Genomic DNA, 18,312 nt, shown 5'->3' on the forward strand with positions numbered 1-18,312 from the left:
TTTGAACATTAATTTTAACACATTTTGAGCATGTTGTAACGCATGTCTCAGTGGTCCTATACCATGCTTTTCTGCTATATTAAAAAAATTCTGAAACTATTTCTGAAACAGCGAAAAAGTAAAAGATAACATCGATGTGAAATTATTTAGGGATGCACGATATATCGGCCATCCATATACATTTAGGCCGATATATGATCAGTTTTAATGTTATTGTTATCGGTCTGATAAGAAAATCTGTCCGATATCTTAAAGCAGATTAATAATGGATTATTTCCTTCAGCTGAGACACATCAGATGCACACTGTTCAACATGATGGTTTGTAAATTGCTTGAAAAATGACTGGAATCACTTAAAAAAAGAAAATGCAGTGAAGTGCAACATGTGCAGTGCTAGGCTAAACATAAAAGTGTAATCAGGCTCTCAAAAATGATCAAAACTTAGATTTACCGGCCAATATATAGTTTATCGGCATTCAAATATAAAGATTGGTTATCGGCATTGGCCAAAATAAATGTAATTAGTAAATTGTAGGATATATATTTATTGTAGAACATTTAAACACAACTGTGACAACTTGCCCCAATTGAATGCAACATGAATTAAAAACACCGCTAGAGAAAATAAACCTCGGAGTAACTTTAACCCCAACGTTTATATTTACTGAGATAGTAAATTGTGACAACAAGCCCTGCTCTCCCATTACTTCATGAAGTGCTCTCTTCAAACACACTAAGACTTCTGTTGAAGAGTTTTGCTGATGTGATCCAGCATGGGATACAGCGGTCTGCTCTTCCTCATCAGGTGTGTCTTCAGGTGTTTGGCCAGATGGTCACTGCGCATGAAGCGCTTGCTGCAGTCCGGACAGGTGAAGCGCTTTTCTCCGGTGTGTGTGCGCAGGTGTCTCTGGAGCTCATCGGAGCGCGTGAAGCTCTTCCCGCAGAACATCCAGGTGCAAACGAACGGCCGCTCACCTGTGTGCCACCTCAGGTGTGCCTTCAGGTGCGACGTCTTGCCGTACACCTTCCCGCAGCCCGGCATGTGGCACACGTGCTGCTTTCTCCTGCCCGGCGCGTCCGTGCTCTTCTGGCAGTTTGGGCACATGCATCTCCGGCTTTTCCGTGACTTGGAGTTTAGCAGCGTGGCGATTTGGGACTGGTATTGGCCGAGCTCCGGGTGGTGACCCATAACCCAGCCGCGGGGGATCCGCTGAAAATGATGTGTTGAGGAGTGACTAGCAACACTGGCGTCTTGTAGGGTCCACCATTGTATATCCTCCCGTGCCAAATGTCTCTGCGGATGATGCACAAGTCCAGTGTGTGTGGGTACGTAAGCTGAAAGTGCCGCGGGAAGAGAGGCGTACGAGGAGGATGCTGATGGACAAGGCAACATCTTCAGCGGTGAGAAGTCATAGTGTTCAGCTGGAGGTGTCAGTGGCACGTCGTGGTGTGGGTTCAATGAGGTCTGGATGTGCTGTGACAGCCTCATGCCACAGTCGGAGGAGAACGTTGTATGTGTGGATGCATCACTTCTCCAGGGATGGAAGAGCTTGGGTGGGGAACCTTCATATATGGACGCGGATGCACAGGAGTGGCCGATGCGATTGCAGGTGTCTTCCAGCAACATCAAGGGGGATCCTTTGATGGATTCTGGGGTGGAGTTTGGAGTCCGATCCTATGAAATATCAATACATATAATTTATGATGATACATTGAGGTCTTAAAGGGGTTGTTGACTATAATTTCACTTTTTTAACTTTAGTTAGTGTGTAATGTTGCTGTTTGATCATAAACAACATCTGCAAAGTTACAACGCTCAAAGTTCAAAGCAAAGGGAGATATTTGCTTTTAAAGAAATTGCTTTTTAAGGATTACAACAAACGGCTGGTAGGGACTACACGACGTTCCTCCCAGGTTAGTGACATCACTAACCCTAAAATATACATAAACCCCACCCCCGGGAGCGCGATTTATAGATTATCATGATAGAATATGCTAATCAATGACTAGAAGATAGCTAACTCCTCATCAGCTACATACATTTAAATATAAACAAAAAAGTTTTTGACATTTTCAGGACACAAGCTGTTGAAGCTCCGCCCCCTGAGCCGGTAGCAGCAGCTCATTTGCATTTAAAGGGACAGACACAAAAACAGTGCATTTTTGCTCACCCTCAAAAAGTGACAATTTTAACATGCTATATAAAAATATCTGTGGGGCATTTTGAGCTAAAACTTCACATACACACTCTGGGGACATCAGAGATGTTATTTTTATTTTTATTCTTATTTTACATCTTGTGAAAAGGGCATTATACCACCCCTTTAAGAAGCTCCCGCACATACGTCATTATGCGAAGCTCGTGATCCCGTAATGCTTGAATTATTGGCACTCTAATTCAGTCCTGTTTCTGGCACATTTTGGATGTATACTTATTTTCTTTGGGTACTGCATATTAGTTGGATAAGGTTAATCCACTGGGTTTCACGGTTGAAAAAAATTACTTTTGCCTTGTCAAACATATAAAACAAAACTTGAAAGCTTTAATATAGTATTTATAGTATCCATTTATGCTTGAATGATTGGCACTCTCAGTCCTGTTTCTGGCACTTTATGATGTCTCTCTTATTTAAAGGGAGTTTTTTAGTTCACCGAAAAATTTAAATTGGTTGTTAATTTACTCACCCTCGATGTAGGTGACTTTATTTCTTCAGTGGAACAGTAAAGAAGATTTTAAAATCGTGGTCCTCTATGATTCATAAAATGGAAGTCAATGGGTGCCGTCACATTCAGATAAAAAAAAACATATGCACACAAAAAAAAATAATACCTGTGGCTCCTGAGCTTACTTTTAATTTTTTGTTTAATGTGTTTATATTTTGTATACTGCACGCTTTCTTTTTATATACTCAATGTTTTATTGTACAGCACTTTGGTGCAACTCTGTTGCTTTTAAATGTGCTTAGAAATCAATATTGACTTGACTTAAGAAGTGAAACCCTCAGTCTATCCAAGAAACTGAACATCGATGACCACGGTTTCAGCTAAAAATCTTCCTTACTGTTCCACTGAAGTTAAAAGTCACCTACATCTTGGATAGCCTGAGGGAGAGTAAATTAAAAGCTAATTTTCCTTTTTGGGTGAACTATCCCTTTAAAGAATTTAGGGAGTGAGAACCAAAGTGAATGCTTATAGCCTAATAACGAATCCCTCCCAAATCAGCATGCAAGCAAAAGACATCAAAATGACAAGTTTGACACAATTCATATCAGATAAATGTTTTTAACGCACCTGAAGGAACGCTTGCAGTGGGTCATTGCGCATTATGGCGTCCGCAGTCAATGAAGACTTCTCGATCGAGATCCCCTGTAACTGTGCTTGGCACCGGTGCGCCTCTTTAATGCCGTGCAACAACACACGGGATAATCCTTTAGCAAAGTGAACACACTGGCATCATTTCATTGAGTTTGATCAGAACTCCAGCCAGTCAGAATGAAGCGTTTTGCCTTTGAAGATTACCGCTGCCCAATCATCACAGAATAACGAAGAGCTCGAGTCTTTTGAGTGTTTGCTGCTTTGGATAATAAAAGAATTGATTACATGGAGGGTGAGATGGGGAGAGATGAAGGAGGTGCAATTAATAATCTGGATTAAGTGAATGGATCAAAGAAATAATAAAAAGATGGGGTGTATGCCACTAAAATGTTCGGTAAGTGTTGCTTATGTCTATGAGGCTGTATAGAAATGTATACTTATTTTCTTTGCATATTAGTTGGATAAAGTTAATACACAGGGGTTCACGATTGAAAAACTGACTTTTGCCTTGTCAAACATATAAAACAAAAGTTTGATACACATTGCACACAAAACTGAAATAGTATATTTTGGATTCAGATGTTGTTAATTGCCTTTCTGTGAATTTAAGATTTTACAAGCTTTTTAGACTTTACTGATATGAAAAGGAACAGCATGGAAACCTGCCGATCCGTTGAGAGCGGAGGACACGGTTAAGAGTCAGCGTGTGGGAGGCTCAATACCTCTTGAAGTGCTTACAAGGGTGTCCAGAACTAGAGCAACATCTGTGGCTTTCCACAACAAAGCAGAAGTCTGTTCCTTCAGCACACACAGCTTTGAAGTCTCATGAGGACAGAAAGCAGACATTGTTCTCTCGGGTCTACATGAAGGCCCTCCAACCTGGGTCTCTTTAGTTTAAAAGTTTCCCCCAGTAATGTGATAGTTCTCTCCTGTTTCCCTTGGTGAACCTTTGAGGTGAAGTCTGGTTTTGTGTTTAAAAGCCAGAGTCGTTTAGCCCTGGGTTATGAACTGGGGTGGTTAGTGTGTGTGTGTGTGTGTGTCCTGCATGCATGCTTAAAGGTGCGTGTACGGTCACTTTGGACTATAAAGCCAGTTGACCTCTTTGGACTATAAAGCCAGTTGAAATCTCTCCAAAACTAAATGATTTGAGCTATGCTATACCCATGTTAATTATATAGCTCTATAATTTTAACGTGTCAACATGTAGGTCTATTTTTTTTTTCACCTAAGAAATATTAGAGATAAAATATCAGAGATAAAGTTCTTAAGTTAAGATGCTTGAATGAGAACTCAACCTCAGAGCAATACAAAATTTCCTCTGTATTTGAAAATGTTCAGCAATTTCATTTCCAACTAAATTTAATTAATTTTCTCACACTCTTTATTTACATATGATTTATTAAATTTGCAGTCACACAATCAAAGTGACAAAAAACAAGAATATTAGGACTCCTTGTCAATATTAAAATAACTAGTTGTGCAAAATAAATAAATAATCATCCAAATATACATAAAATATCAGAACTGATTGTCAATATCAAAATAAATTGTGATTCAGTTCCTTAGAGAAATAAAATAAAATAGTCAAGTCACCTTTATTTCCTCAGCTTCTTTAGCTATTAAACAATTTAAAAGAGAATTGGAACCTTTTGACTTTTTACTCACAATTGTGAGTTTACATCTCGCAATTCTGACTTTTTTCCCTCTGAATTACAAGATATAAACTCGCAATTGCAAGTTAAAAAGTTAGAATTGCGATTTATATCACGCAATTCTAACTTTCTAACTTGCAATTGTGACTTTAGAATTGTGAGATAAAAAAAATCGGAGATACCTTTTTTATTTTTTATTCTGTGGTGGAAACAAGCTTCCATAATTATGGCTTTATGCAACAGATATTGTTTCAAAGCAGCTTTACAGAAAATGACGATTGCAAACTAAATTTAATTCTGCTGTAAAGCAGCTCTACGAAGACAACGGTGTCATTGTTCAGCTGAGGTCAGTTCAGAGTTGATTCAGTTTGGATCAATAACTGTGTAAAGTTCATCAACAACGAGTTCAATTCAGGTATAAAGCAGCTCTGCAGAAAACAGTTCAGCTCTCAATAGTGTCGGTGCAGTCGAATCAATAATACTGCTGAATATTATAATGTGTGTAATGTGTGACTCAAAGAGCAATAGTAATAGAGCAGAAATGTTCAGATATGCTTTGAAGTGTGAATCTCTAAAATCAGAACCAAATTTAACCTATAAGCAGGAAAGTTGAAACAGAAATATTGAACCCTGGGCCATTTAGTCCATAGATATACATAATAAAGGCTAGATGTCATACGGCGGAGTCTCTAACGTCATCAGCGGCGGCCATCTTGTCACAGGCAAGCTTTCTGTGGTTCCTGATGTAAGGCGAGTGATCTGCACGAACACAAATCCTCTTATCTCGCTGAAATCTTGACGGATTTACAAACGGTTTGGTTTCTTACAAACGTTATTAACGTGGCTATAATTCTGGATGCTTGAACATGTTGAAATATATAATATTATAATTATTAATAAGTATGCAGTGTCATAACTACATCTCTGACGTTTATAACAAACCAACCCGTTTGAAAATCTGTAGAAAATTGAGCAAGTTACGGCTATTTAAAAAGTACATGCACCATTAAAACACAATATTACGAGTGAGCGAACTGACTGTGACAAGATGGCCGCCAGGTGCGGACGTCGACCTCCATTGGCCAGCAGCGCGGACGAGACATCTAGCCTTTATTATGTATATCTATGATTTAGTTCACCTAAAGATGAAACAGACATGGAAACGTCATGTTTTTATGTGCATGCTAAACACTATAAAACTAATTTCATATGTAACGTTATTCAAATGTAAGCCAGAGGGAAGCATGCATCTGGTTATTGGAGGCTGGACGGTTTATTACAACATGTCTTTCTTTATTGCAAATGTTGGAATTCTCTTGGCATGACAATTAAAAATAAAAAAGCAAGTTATCGGGGTCAGAAGAGGCTGGGGAGGAAGATGCCTGCTAATAGAACCAGGACGCTTTCCACAGGCACTCCAGGGTGTGAGAGTGACCCATTTTACATCGGACCTTTCCTTTGAGGGACACTAAGAGAGACGCGAGAGAGAGAGAGAGACGCGCGAGAGAGAGAGAGAGAGAGAGAGAGAGAGAGAGAGAGAGAGAGAGAGAGAGAGAGAGAGAGAGAGAGAGAGAGAGAGGAATGATAACATTGAGTCTAGTCTGTAATTATATTGTGATGGTTATTAGAGCAGATCGGACACAGACCAATCAGAAGAGTTCTGGGCCAATTAGCTTCATTTATGTGAGTGGCATTTATAATATATTGCCTGTGATATTTGACATATACTATGATATTACCACCGGTCAAGTCGTGTCTTTAACGACTATGTATGAAGATTTACATTAATCATTTGATACAATGCACTCAATATATGTTTTTACATTGTACTTATATATAATGAGATACCTGCATGTAATTATAAGTGACCCTGAACCACAAAACCAGTCACGAGTCGCACGGGTATATTTGTGGCATTAGCCAACAATACACTGTGTGGGTCAAAATTATCGATTTTTCTTTTATGCCAAAAATCATGAGGATATTAAGTAAAGATCAAGTTCCATGAAGATATTTAGTAAATTTGCTATCGTAAATATATAAAACATGTATTTTTGTGAGTGAATGCAGCACAATCGTGAACATAAATGCACAACTTTAAAGGAAATTTTCTCAATGTTTCGATTTTTTTGCATCCTCAGATTCCAGATGTTCAATAGTCATATCTCGGCCAGATATTGTCATATCATAACAAACCATACATCAATGGAAAGCTTATTCATTCAGCTTTCATATTATGTATACATCTCAATTTCAGAAAATTGACCCATGTGACTGGTTTTGAGGTCCATGGTCACATATCTGTAATTAATAACTGTAATTCCATCAATAATTACCCATACCACCAAACCTGTCCCTAACCATACCCTTTAAATCAGCATAGTATAGTGATGGAGAACTGGGCTGCTATTATTACAGACATGAGGTCGTTCAGTAACTGACAGAAGACGCTGCTCAGCTAATGATGTCTGAACCGGTTTTGATGAGCACATTTCCAATTCCCCAGAAAGCACATCAAAGTCACAATCATTGTTCATTACATACCAGCCATGGCCTTCAACGAAGTTGCAGTGCTGCGTTTCCACATGCCTTCACTGAGATGATGTTCTGGTCAAATGCAGACGGTGGAGGAGCCGAAACCTGCATCTGCAGACCCTTCCTTCACTTTCTGGGCTGATTTTGTGGGAAATCTGGGAAATTATACAGATTTAAACTGAGAGCATAAAGAGATGAGAGCATTACATTTTTATTAGTAACTGAAAACAATCAAATAAACTAAAATATTAAATAAATGACACGGGGAAGGCAATGTTTTGTGAAAGGAATGGACTGTTGTTTTGGTAATATTATTGCACATTAAATTAACTGTTTCCTATTTGAATATATAGTCAAATGTAATTTATTCCTTTAATGCAAAGCTGAATTTTCAGCATCATTACTCAAGTCTTCAGTGTCACATGATCCTTCAGAAATCATTTTAATATGATGATTTGAAGAAACATTTCTGAATATTATCAATGTTTTTTAAAAAAATTGTTGCTTCATATTTTTGTGGAAACTGTCACTTTTAATCATTTTAATGCATCATTGCTGAATAAAAGTTAGAATTTCTTTCCTTTTTTAAGATATACTGTAGATTGCACACAAAAATAGAAAATTACAACCTCTAATCTGAATAGTTGCATGTATTGATCAGTTTTTTTTCCATGTCATGAGATTATTTTCACAGATAACAATCTATGGTTTAGTACTTTAGATGTTGGTCATGCAATCTCTTCCTGTCAAAGTAGGACAAACTTTAAAAGTCTTCCTATACTAGTAGTCATTTAGCAGACGCTTTTTCAAACTAACTGACAGTAAACTTAATGGTCAGTAAGCTGGCGTCGAGTGTCTTTCTCAAGGGCACAACATCCATTTGATTGGAGCAATGTCCAAAATTAACAGCTTTTTTTTTTTGGTGCATAATTACTGGAAATGTCCTAATTTTGAAGCCAACATGACAGTGAAAGTGATATGTACATGAATAGAAATGAGTAACGATAATCTAAATCTTTCTTTAAAAGTTACAGCTCGTTCCTCTGAAACGAAATCAATCCATTCATGCGCAGCTGGAAGCTAAACTGTCTCTTTCTATAACTTTTAAGGCATCTTGGATAAAATTTTGTCAGCTGGTTTAAACCTGTTTGCTTGAAGATTTACTTCAGCGGAGGACGTCTGCATTCAGAGGCTGATCAAACTTGTGCAACAGCATCTGCACTTTCTGTCAAAGAGAGGCGCTTACGGCTACAGAACTGAGGAACATCCAGGAAACCGACGGAGAATATCCCTCCTATCTCTCCGACAGGTGCGGGACATTCAGAGCAACTCTGTGTGTGTGTGTGTGTGTTGGCAGAAGATTACCTGTGCGCAAATCTGACAGTGTTTGACGATAAGCACTCAGGCACTGGATCCTGTTAACATGTCTCTGTGATGCTAAGAAGATTCCCCAAATCACAAAGACTGTGGTTACTTTCATCTCGTTTTAAGTTGGTCTCTACAGATCTGTTTCCAGGTATTTAGTCGCCATCGCTGGTCAAATAGCCTAAAAGTTGACCAAAAGATTAATTGTAAGTAACACTGGATGATTGTGAGCTAGCTTTACAGATTAATAACATGCATGCAAACTACTGCTGTCTTCAGCATCCAGTCCAAATCATTCAATCTGCTGTTCAGGTTAGTGGCATTTAAAGGGATGGTTCGGAGTAATTTCAACCTAGGGTCCTTTGCACCATGACCTCGAGCCGAAAACCCCCCCAAGAGTTTTTTTTTCCTTGGTCGAACATTGTTAAAGTTAGAGCTTATTTAGAGATATCAGCTGAATGGCTCCAAGGTTGTATCTGGTAAATTCCCGCACTAATAATGCCCGGAATGGCACCAAACTAATACAGTAGTACAAATAGGTTCTGTACTCATAAAACGAGGCTTTGTAAAGTTTGTAAGTACATCAGGAGTTTATTTAAATAACACTTGCCTGATGGCTTATGCTACTGCTAACCCAGACGTCGAGGTCACTTCTGGGATTTGGGAAAAGCCACTTTTGTTTAAGTCACCATGCAAACTACAACCATCCGATCAATTCCCCATGGACAAAATCAAGATACACCCTATACATTTTTTCTTGTTCCAGAAACTGTTTCCTATATACGTCACAATAGGTAAGAAAAGACTATTGTGATTTTAATACCCACAATATTCAGGATTTCCTCATGAAAACCTTGTCAAGCTTCTCCCTTCACAACTTCTGTATACTCTGAAAACCTCCAACACCCAAAACCCTCGTAAAAACATGAAAAAACAAACAAGCATGCAAGTGCATTTCCAGCATCCATGAGATAATGATTTCATTAAATAACCCACTTCAGCTAATCTAGGCTAAGTAGGCAGTTTGCATGTTTCTAAACAAACCGCCTTTTGAATTAAATATCAGTCAAACACAGTTCAGCACAACAACTCGACAACATTATGCAGAAAAAAAAGATTTATAATTCATTGTGATCTCTTCGACTTGTTTCATATGAGCTCAATAGTTTGATATAATGTAAATGCACAAAAATGAGCTCATGCTTTAAACAGTTTTGTTTTCTAGGACAATTGCACATTTAAAGAGGTATTTACATGTTTTCCTGTTTCATTCGTACTTATGACACTGAACTGACAACTAACACAATTCTGATATGATATATTGGAGCTCCATATTTCAGCGGTCTCTCTTTTTCTGTCTCTTGTCGGACGTGCACACACTCGCTCTCTCTCTAATTCAGCATGAGATTACCCTTCATCATCCATTAACCCTGACTTTCCCGCGAGACTGAGAGGTTAAGGTTCCCGAGTGCCTCTCGGGGAATCAGATTCTCTATTCATTTTCTGTCTCTCGGGAGAGCTGCTTGTTTTCTGCCCTCCGGCCGATCACAGCGCGAATTGACTGTCAATTCAATGCCTATTTATTTTGTCCCTATTTGAATATCATTTGAAAGCTCATTGACACAGAGTCCATTTTGGAAGAAAGTTATATTTACTTCTAAAAGTGCCTGAATATACACCCGGTGATAAAGAAGAAACAATGGGATCAATAATCCTCCCATCTCTAATCCACATTTTTATCTTGTTCTCTTCGGTTCATTAACTTCTGAAATGGAGAAATGTCACTAAACTTCATCTACTTTGAGTCTTTTCATATTTGTTCCACTGTTAAAAAGATGAAAAACACAAGGTAACTTCAAGTCTGCCTCCTAGTCACTGAATACTACAATCAGTAATAAAGACATTTACATTTCAGCAAAACTTAAACTTGACACAGTACAAAATAATTCAATGCACATTATTAAAACTTATAAAATAATTGTATGATTCAGTGGAGTCAGAGAAGAGAGATGCTGGTGGTGAAACACAAGTATATTCATTTAATGAACTCCCTCCTCGTGAATTGTGTGCATAATGTACGCTGGGGTCAAAAAGTCCACATTAAAAAAAGTATCATGCTTTGGTAACTTATTGTTATTGATAATTATGGCATAAAAATGTATAACTATGATGAAATTATGAGATCCTAAGTCATAATCCTGAAATAAAACCTCAAAATGATGAAATACTGTCATAATCATCAGATAAAAACTGATGTCTAAACCTGAGATTAAACCTTAAAATTTACAAAATCCTATAGAAACTCAAAATGATTAGATACTAAGTCATAATAATGAGATAAAACCTCAAAATGATAAGAAATACTCAAAATGGTAAGTCATAATTATGATAAAAACACAAAAAATATGAGATACTAAATCATAATTATGACAAAATTTTAAATTATGAGATAATAAAATAATTGAAATCAATACATTGATACAAATTCTTCTTAAAAATTCATCATAATTGTTTCATAATTTATATTTTTATAAGCTATCTCTATATATAATTACTTGGCATCTCAAAATTTTGACTTTTCGTGTCATAATTTTGACATTTTATTCTCATAATGACAGTACAATTATTTTTGTCATAATTATGACAGTATTTCATGAAGTTTTTATCTCATAATCTCATAATGGAAATGTTTTTTCCATAAGGAAAAACAAGAAGAAAGGGTTAAAGTCAGAATTTCTGGGAATTAAGACAAGCATCCTGTGAGACTCATTCCTTGAACCATATCTTATCAGCAGTCAGAATTGCTTTTATTAATACCGGTTTGTCTAAAAGCAGACTATAAATAGCAATAGTCTTCAAAGTAAATAATGCAATCCAATTACAGCATATCCCTCTGAGGATTAATCTCAAAATAATATAGGGATGATTTTGAGATACTGATTTCCCCAAAATAACGAGGTTTCATTGATTTTGTTTTCTCTGGGTGTTATATGTGATTTAAATCTTGATAGCAGTGACTTTATTACCGTGTTTTATTGGCCTTGAGATGTCGTTTACCACAGTGAGGGATGGACGGTGTGTTAGAGGCAATCTGAGCTGAGGACGGTGATGATTACAGAAAGAAACACACTCGAGCTGTGTGGCATATTGATAATAACACACACGTTATGGACAGGCTGTGGCCCGGGTGTTTAATTCATCACAGGCCACAGACGAATGGACGTCTAACGTGAATAAATGAGTCAATTACAGAAGATGTGCTGCGCGCGTGTGCTTCACCTGCCTGATATTTTCATTATAAATAATGGAAAATAAGACCCTTTTTTCTTCTTTATGTTACAGTCGCAAGCACAGCCTGGAAACGAAGAAAGAAAACACAATGTTGTACATCACAAAATGATGCCAGTCTTTACAGGAATGATTATCTGCATGTTTTGTTCCTGTTTCACTCTTTAGATTGGAAATTATAGGAACAAGGGAATAAAAAAAGGAGAATTTCTGAGTTGCTCTTTACGTACAATGAAACCAAGTGACCGGCTATAAAGCACTGTAAAGTAGTTCATGTGATATACTTCAAGTCTTCTGTAAAGACATATGATTGCTTTGTGTGAGGAAAGGAAAAAAGCACACATTTAAAGGGGTGGTATAATGCCCTTTTCACAAGATGTAAAATAAGAGTGTGTATGTGAAGTTTTAGCTCAAAATACCCCACAGATATTTTTATATCGCATGTTAAAGTTGTCACTTTTTAAGGGTGAGCAAAAAACGCAAAGTTCTTTTGTGTTCTTTTGTGTCTGTCCCTTTAAATGCAAATGAGCTGCTGCTCCCGGCACAGGGGGCGGAGCTTCAAGAACTTGTGTCCTTTCACCTCACACACACACACACTGAAAATTTCATTTCTAAAACTTTCTAACACTAATCCGGGAGGAATGTGGTGTAGTCCGCCTGTAGTCAATAATGTTATCTCTTAAAACTCACCAAAATTACATATTTAAATGTTTTTCCCTGTGAAAAAAAGTTATTCATGCTTTAAAATAGCTTGAATGTAACTTTACACCCTTTTTTCTTTTAGTATACATGGAAACATGAATATACTAATTAGCCCCGCCTCCACGCACTCACACCAGCTCACAGATTCACTCGGCCAACTTACTGAGGTAAACGCTGCACAATGGTATCGCTCTTTACAAAGTCGAAAACATAACAGTAATTAATATGATAAGCCTTTTGCTTGACTATGATATCAAACAGCTAATAATGTGTTGCTAATGTTTCACAAACCATGTTCCCGTTCGCCTCAGAGTCGGACGGCTGCCTTCTAACAATCATCAGAAACAACTCAGAACATCAGTAAAGAAAGGCATATATAGTTCATTATAACATTGTAATATACATCATACACCCGCTATATTGCTAAATCTGGCTTCTCTTGAGGCTTTGCTGGTAATGATATGCTAAAGCCCAACGCCATGTTGACCTGATTAGTTTGTGACGTCAGAAACACCAGTGATTTCAAACCGTGTTTTTAAGACTGTCTTTGGTTCTCTGCAGTTTTAAGGAGAAAATACTCAGCAATGCTGCCGACTTATGAATTTACGCATGGTTTGTCTTACAGTAAAGCATTAAAAACACCACATAGACACATAAACAACATTAAAAAAACAGATTTTCACCACAGGGGGGACTTGTTAAAATGTTATAGGCAATATCCAAATTCCCTGTACCCACACATGCAAAACAAAACAAGTTTTGAGTCTGTACGCTAAAGCTAAAATAGTTGCATAAAATTGTGAAGAAGAAAAACAAAATGTTTGAGGAATATCAGTTTTTCAAGCGCAGTAATGAGTGAATCTGACTGCAGAGAACTGTCAGGTGAGTGACAGGTTAGACAATTATTAGTTTGACTGGCTGTTCATGTGCATCACAAAACCAGCAAAGCCCGATGGACAGAGCTCTCAAAGCACAAATGTAAAACGAAAAAGTTCTACACATTCATTAGTACCTTATAAAAAAACATTAGAAAATAAAACCGTTGCCTTTGAAGGGATAGTTCACCCAAAAATTACACTTCTGTCATTAATTATTCACCCTTATGTCGTTCCAAACCCGTTCATCTTCGGAACATAAATTAAGATATTTTTGATGAAATCTTTCTTCCTGTCCCTCCATTGACATCAAACATCATTGCAACTTTCAAGGCCCAGAAAGGTAGTAAAGACATCATTAAAATAGTCCATGTAACTACAGTACAACCTTAAAGTCCCTGTAAAGGCAATTCTAAAAAAAAAATCTTAACACATTAGAAATGTATTGTGAACTGTGAAGTACTAAATTGTGGAGTTACACCATTAAACAGTTTTTCACCGTTGCCGTTCAGGATTTTTTGGGCGGGGCTTAGGATGCTTTCACACCTGCCTCGTTTAGTTGGGTTGAATCGCACTAGAGTTCGTTGTCCCCCGTGGTGCGGTTGGTTTGCGCAGGTGTGAATGTCGCAATCGCACTCGGGTGCGCACCAAAAGCGGACCAAACAAGCGTACCGAGACCACCGGTACGCTTTCTAACAAACTCTGGAGCGGTTCGTTTGTGGTGAGAACGTGATCCGACCTCGAACAGACCCAACTGCCAAAGAACTGTGCGTTTTTGGACTAAACCAGCTGCCGTAGTCATTATGTCACTGTTTAGCAACATTAATGCACGTCTCCTCCTGAAGTGATGCCGCATGCAGTGCATAAAACATTATTTTCAAGGTCGCTTAAAGGGGTCATGACATGGGTTTTTTTTTATTTGATAATTATGTTCCCTTAGGTGCAATTATAGTATTACTATAGTTTTTTTTACAAAAAACTTTTAAAATGTAGTGATTTATGACCTTTTCCCACCCTGTTTCTCATCCTCTGATTCAAACAGTCTGTTTTGGGGTGTTTCCCCTTTAAGAGTTCAGTGCTAACGCCCACTGTTATGATTGGCTAACGTCAGTGCCTATGCATCAATTATTAACGCCCCCAGCCAGAATATTTGCGGATTCGGCGTTTTTAAGAAGTAGTTTTGTTAAAAAGTTTTAAATACATTACTTACAGTTTGCGTCGTCGTTGTTGAGCCCAGAATAGTCGGCACGGACTTATCTTTGAGCAACAGTTTTCTGGCAAAGCCAGCATCATTTTGGGATTTGTTCTCAAAACAGTCATCCTTCAAATGTATAGAACAAACGCTTAAATTAACACTGCCGTGACTGGGACGTCCGCAAAAAATAAAGTCCATCCATTTTTCCCTGACGACTGGATCTTTCACAGCGTATTCAAAGATGTTGTTTGTCCACAGCCAGGAACAGCACATCTGTGGCATCGTAATTTCCCTGTACACAGACCCACTCGCTGTCCGTCGACTGAACACTTGTGAGGCGCGCGGCGCGCGGGCGCGACAGTGATACGAAATGAGCGTAGTTGTCTTGCGCTTTAAGCGTAGTTGTCTTGTGCTGGAGGCGGTCATTATGCAAACGCTGGTACGTCACTTCGTACCGTGACGTCACTTCTTACCATGGATCCAGAACGAGCTGTATTTAGAGCTTGATTAAATAAATGATTCGTTTATAATGGGGAGGAAGTCTTAAGCTATGAAACTTGCAGGACGTTTTAATGGTACAAAGACCTCTTATATACCAAAAGATCAAGGCAAATTTGGTTTCTCATGTCATGACCCCTTTAATTCTCAAATGTTATTGTTTGCCTAAAGTGATGTAGAACTATATAATAAACTATGACCAGGAATACAATCAGCCCACGCAGTCGTCTCTCCATAGTAAAAAGTGGCGTGTTGTCTGCCGGATTTTCCTCCTCTTTGTTTACTTTCGTTATTCTGTTGGAATTAATTTGGTTAATTCTGACGGAATTTTCCCGCACGTTAATTCTGACAATCGAAGTGCAGTCATGAAAATACGTTCAAGACACATCTGGCCAACGAGTGATGTGGATGTTGTCACGTGACTGCATTTTGGTTCGTTTCATCAACTGATTCGGACCAGAGCAATCAGTGTGAACCGAACTACAGATGTGAAAGCACCCTAAAGCGGAGGCTCGATGAGGCACTGGAGCCGCTGAGCTCCTGGACTGACAATATAACCAGAGCACATTCACATCATTTCGCCGCTCAATCGCGACTCGAGTTACTGTCAGTACTTTTAGTTACTACAGTTTGCTAGCTAGCCATGCCTTCGTCATGGAAATGCGTACTACCTGGATGCGATCACTTACAAAACAAATCGGTGTCCTTATTTAAATTTCCGAAAAACGATCACATCAAGAAGATTTGGATTAATTTTGTGAAGAGCCACCTTGATGGAGAGCTGAGGATCGCCGCCAACACCCGCCTCTGTAGTGATCATTTTACACGGGATAGTTTTATACATTTTTGTCGGAGACAACTGGGATTCACTGATAATCCCGTTACTGGTGAATGTGGCCGAACCGACAATCTCCCGCCTCGGCCTTCATTCTCCCGTCAGGAAAGCAGTATCACCTAATATCACCGTCGGCAGCTTTCCCGCGAGTGGGCGTGGTTTCAGCCAGCGGACACGCCCCCAGCGTTTGAGAGCAGAATACTGCTAATTTTTTCAAGATTTTGATAGCTTATTTTATTTACTTGGTGGCTTTTTTATCATTCAAATTTGGCTGGGTGGCTAATCACAAATTTTTCTGTGGTGTGACAAACTCAGAACACATACCGGTACTTAATTTTGACTTTACAGGGACTTTAATGTTATGAATAATAATAATAATAATAATTCGTTACATTTATATAGCGCTTTATCTGAGACCTCAAAGCGCTTTACATAGAAGGGGGGGGGGGAATCTCCTCAACCACCACCAATGTGCAGCATCCACTTGGATGATGCGACGGCAGCCATATTGCGCCAGAACGCCCACCACACACCAGCTTACTGGTGGAGAGGAGACAGTGATGAAGCCAATCAGTATATATGGGGATGATTAGGAGGCCATGATGGACAGAGGCCAAGGGGCAAATTTGGCCAGGACACCGGGGTTACACCCCTACTCTTTTTCGAAGGACATCCTGGGATTTTTAATGACCACAGAGAGTCAGGACCTCGGTTTAATGTCTCATCCGAAGGACGGCGCTCTTTTGGCAGTATAGTGTCCCCGTCACTACACTGGGGCGTTAGGACCCACACAGACCACAGGGTGAGCGCCCCCTGCTGGTCTCACTAACACCTCTTCCAGCAGCAACCTGGTTTTCCCAGGAGGTCTCCCATCCAGGTACTAACCAGGCTCAGCCCCGCTTAGCTTCAGTGGGCAACCAGTCTTTGGCTACAGGGTGAAATGGCTGCTTTGAGGCGACGTGAATACTTTTTGTGCAAAAAAAAAAAAGACTTTATTCAACAATTTCTTGTTTTCTGTGTCATTTGCGCAGTAACCCAGAAGCGTTGTAGCCTACTGTGTTTACTCTGTTAATAGCGTATCACTAATACTAACTAGCTGACGATAATCTAACGGCTCAAATGTTTCAGTTCATCAAGATAAATAGAAAGTAAAAAAAATTCATTTATTTGAAACATAAATGTTTTGTAACTTTATAAATGTCTTTACTGCCACTCTTTACTTTTCCATTTTTGAGTGAACTATCCCTTTAACGTGATCCTTGAAACAATAAACACTCTCACACACTGAAAAGGACAGGAGAGGGAGGAAAGCGGGGAAAGGGTGAGCGGTGATAAATGATATCGACTCTGGTGGCGCTGACAGATAGAAGCTGTTAACAGGGGGTCAGAATTAGTCTCTGTCGGCCGCAGTCATAAACCTGACCCCTCATTAGAGAAAGGGACAGGCCAAGGAGCTCGGGAACACCTGGAGAGTCCGTTAGCACAGGAGCAATTCCCAGTCGAACTGCTGATGCTAACCAGACAAACCCTGATCTGATGCTGGGACACACCGACACTGAATTTACCTGGAGGAAGTTAATACTTTCATTCAGCAAGGATCCATTACATTGATCTAAAAAAGGACAATTAAGACATTTATAATGTTACAGGATATTTCTATTTCTATTCGTTATTCTTTTGAACTTTATGTTCATCATAGAATCCCGAAAAAAGTATCAGTATCCATAAAAATATGAAGCAGCACAACTTGCTAGAAATGCTAGATAATAATTAGAAAAGTTTTCTGAGCACCAATATATATAGCGCATATACAGGTGAAAAAACACCTTTTTTGTGTGTATAAAACATAATAAAATCTCATATATATATTTACAGGTGAAACTCAAAAACTGTGAATATCGTGCAAAAGTTCATTTATTTCAGTAATTCAACTTAAAAGGTGAAACTAATATATTATATAGACTCATTACATGCAAAGTGAGATATTTCAAGCCTTTATTTGTTATAATTGTGTAAAAAATTTCAAAATTATAATATTGTGAAAAGGTCTAT

General features: G+C 38.5%; 1 protein-coding gene across 1 annotated transcript; it reads right to left on the reverse strand.

The window, feature by feature from the left end:
• Positions 1-588: 588 nt before the first annotated feature.
• LOC307007116 (transcription factor Sp5) lies at positions 589-8,979 on the reverse strand. Its single transcript, XM_079628801.1, has 4 exons — positions 8,868-8,979; positions 7,512-7,680; positions 3,292-3,428; positions 589-1,675 (listed from the first exon to the last, which is right to left on the reverse strand). Exons 2-4 carry the CDS (start codon positions 7,552-7,554, stop codon positions 734-736), a joined length of 1,122 nt encoding a protein of 373 aa, XP_079484927.1. The 5' UTR covers positions 7,555-7,680; positions 8,868-8,979; the 3' UTR covers positions 589-733.
• Positions 8,980-18,312: the final 9,333 nt, after the last annotated feature.

This window comes from Phoxinus phoxinus, assembly GCF_949152265.1.
Source record: "Phoxinus phoxinus genome assembly, chromosome: 11".
Lineage (NCBI taxonomy): Eukaryota > Metazoa > Chordata > Actinopteri > Cypriniformes > Leuciscidae > Phoxinus > Phoxinus phoxinus.

Coding starts and splice junctions, on each gene's coding strand:
- LOC307007116 (XM_079628801.1), bottom strand. CDS start 7,554: ATGTGGAAACGCAGCACTGCAACTTCGTTGAAGGCCATGGCTG. Junction 3,429..7,511: donor TTCGTTGAAGGCCATGGCTG/GTATGTAATGAA, acceptor ACTTTGCTAAAG/GATTATCCCGTGTGTTGTTG. Junction 1,676..3,291: donor CACTGCAAGCGTTCCTTCAG/GTGCGTTAAAAA, acceptor GATATTTCATAG/GATCGGACTCCAAACTCCAC.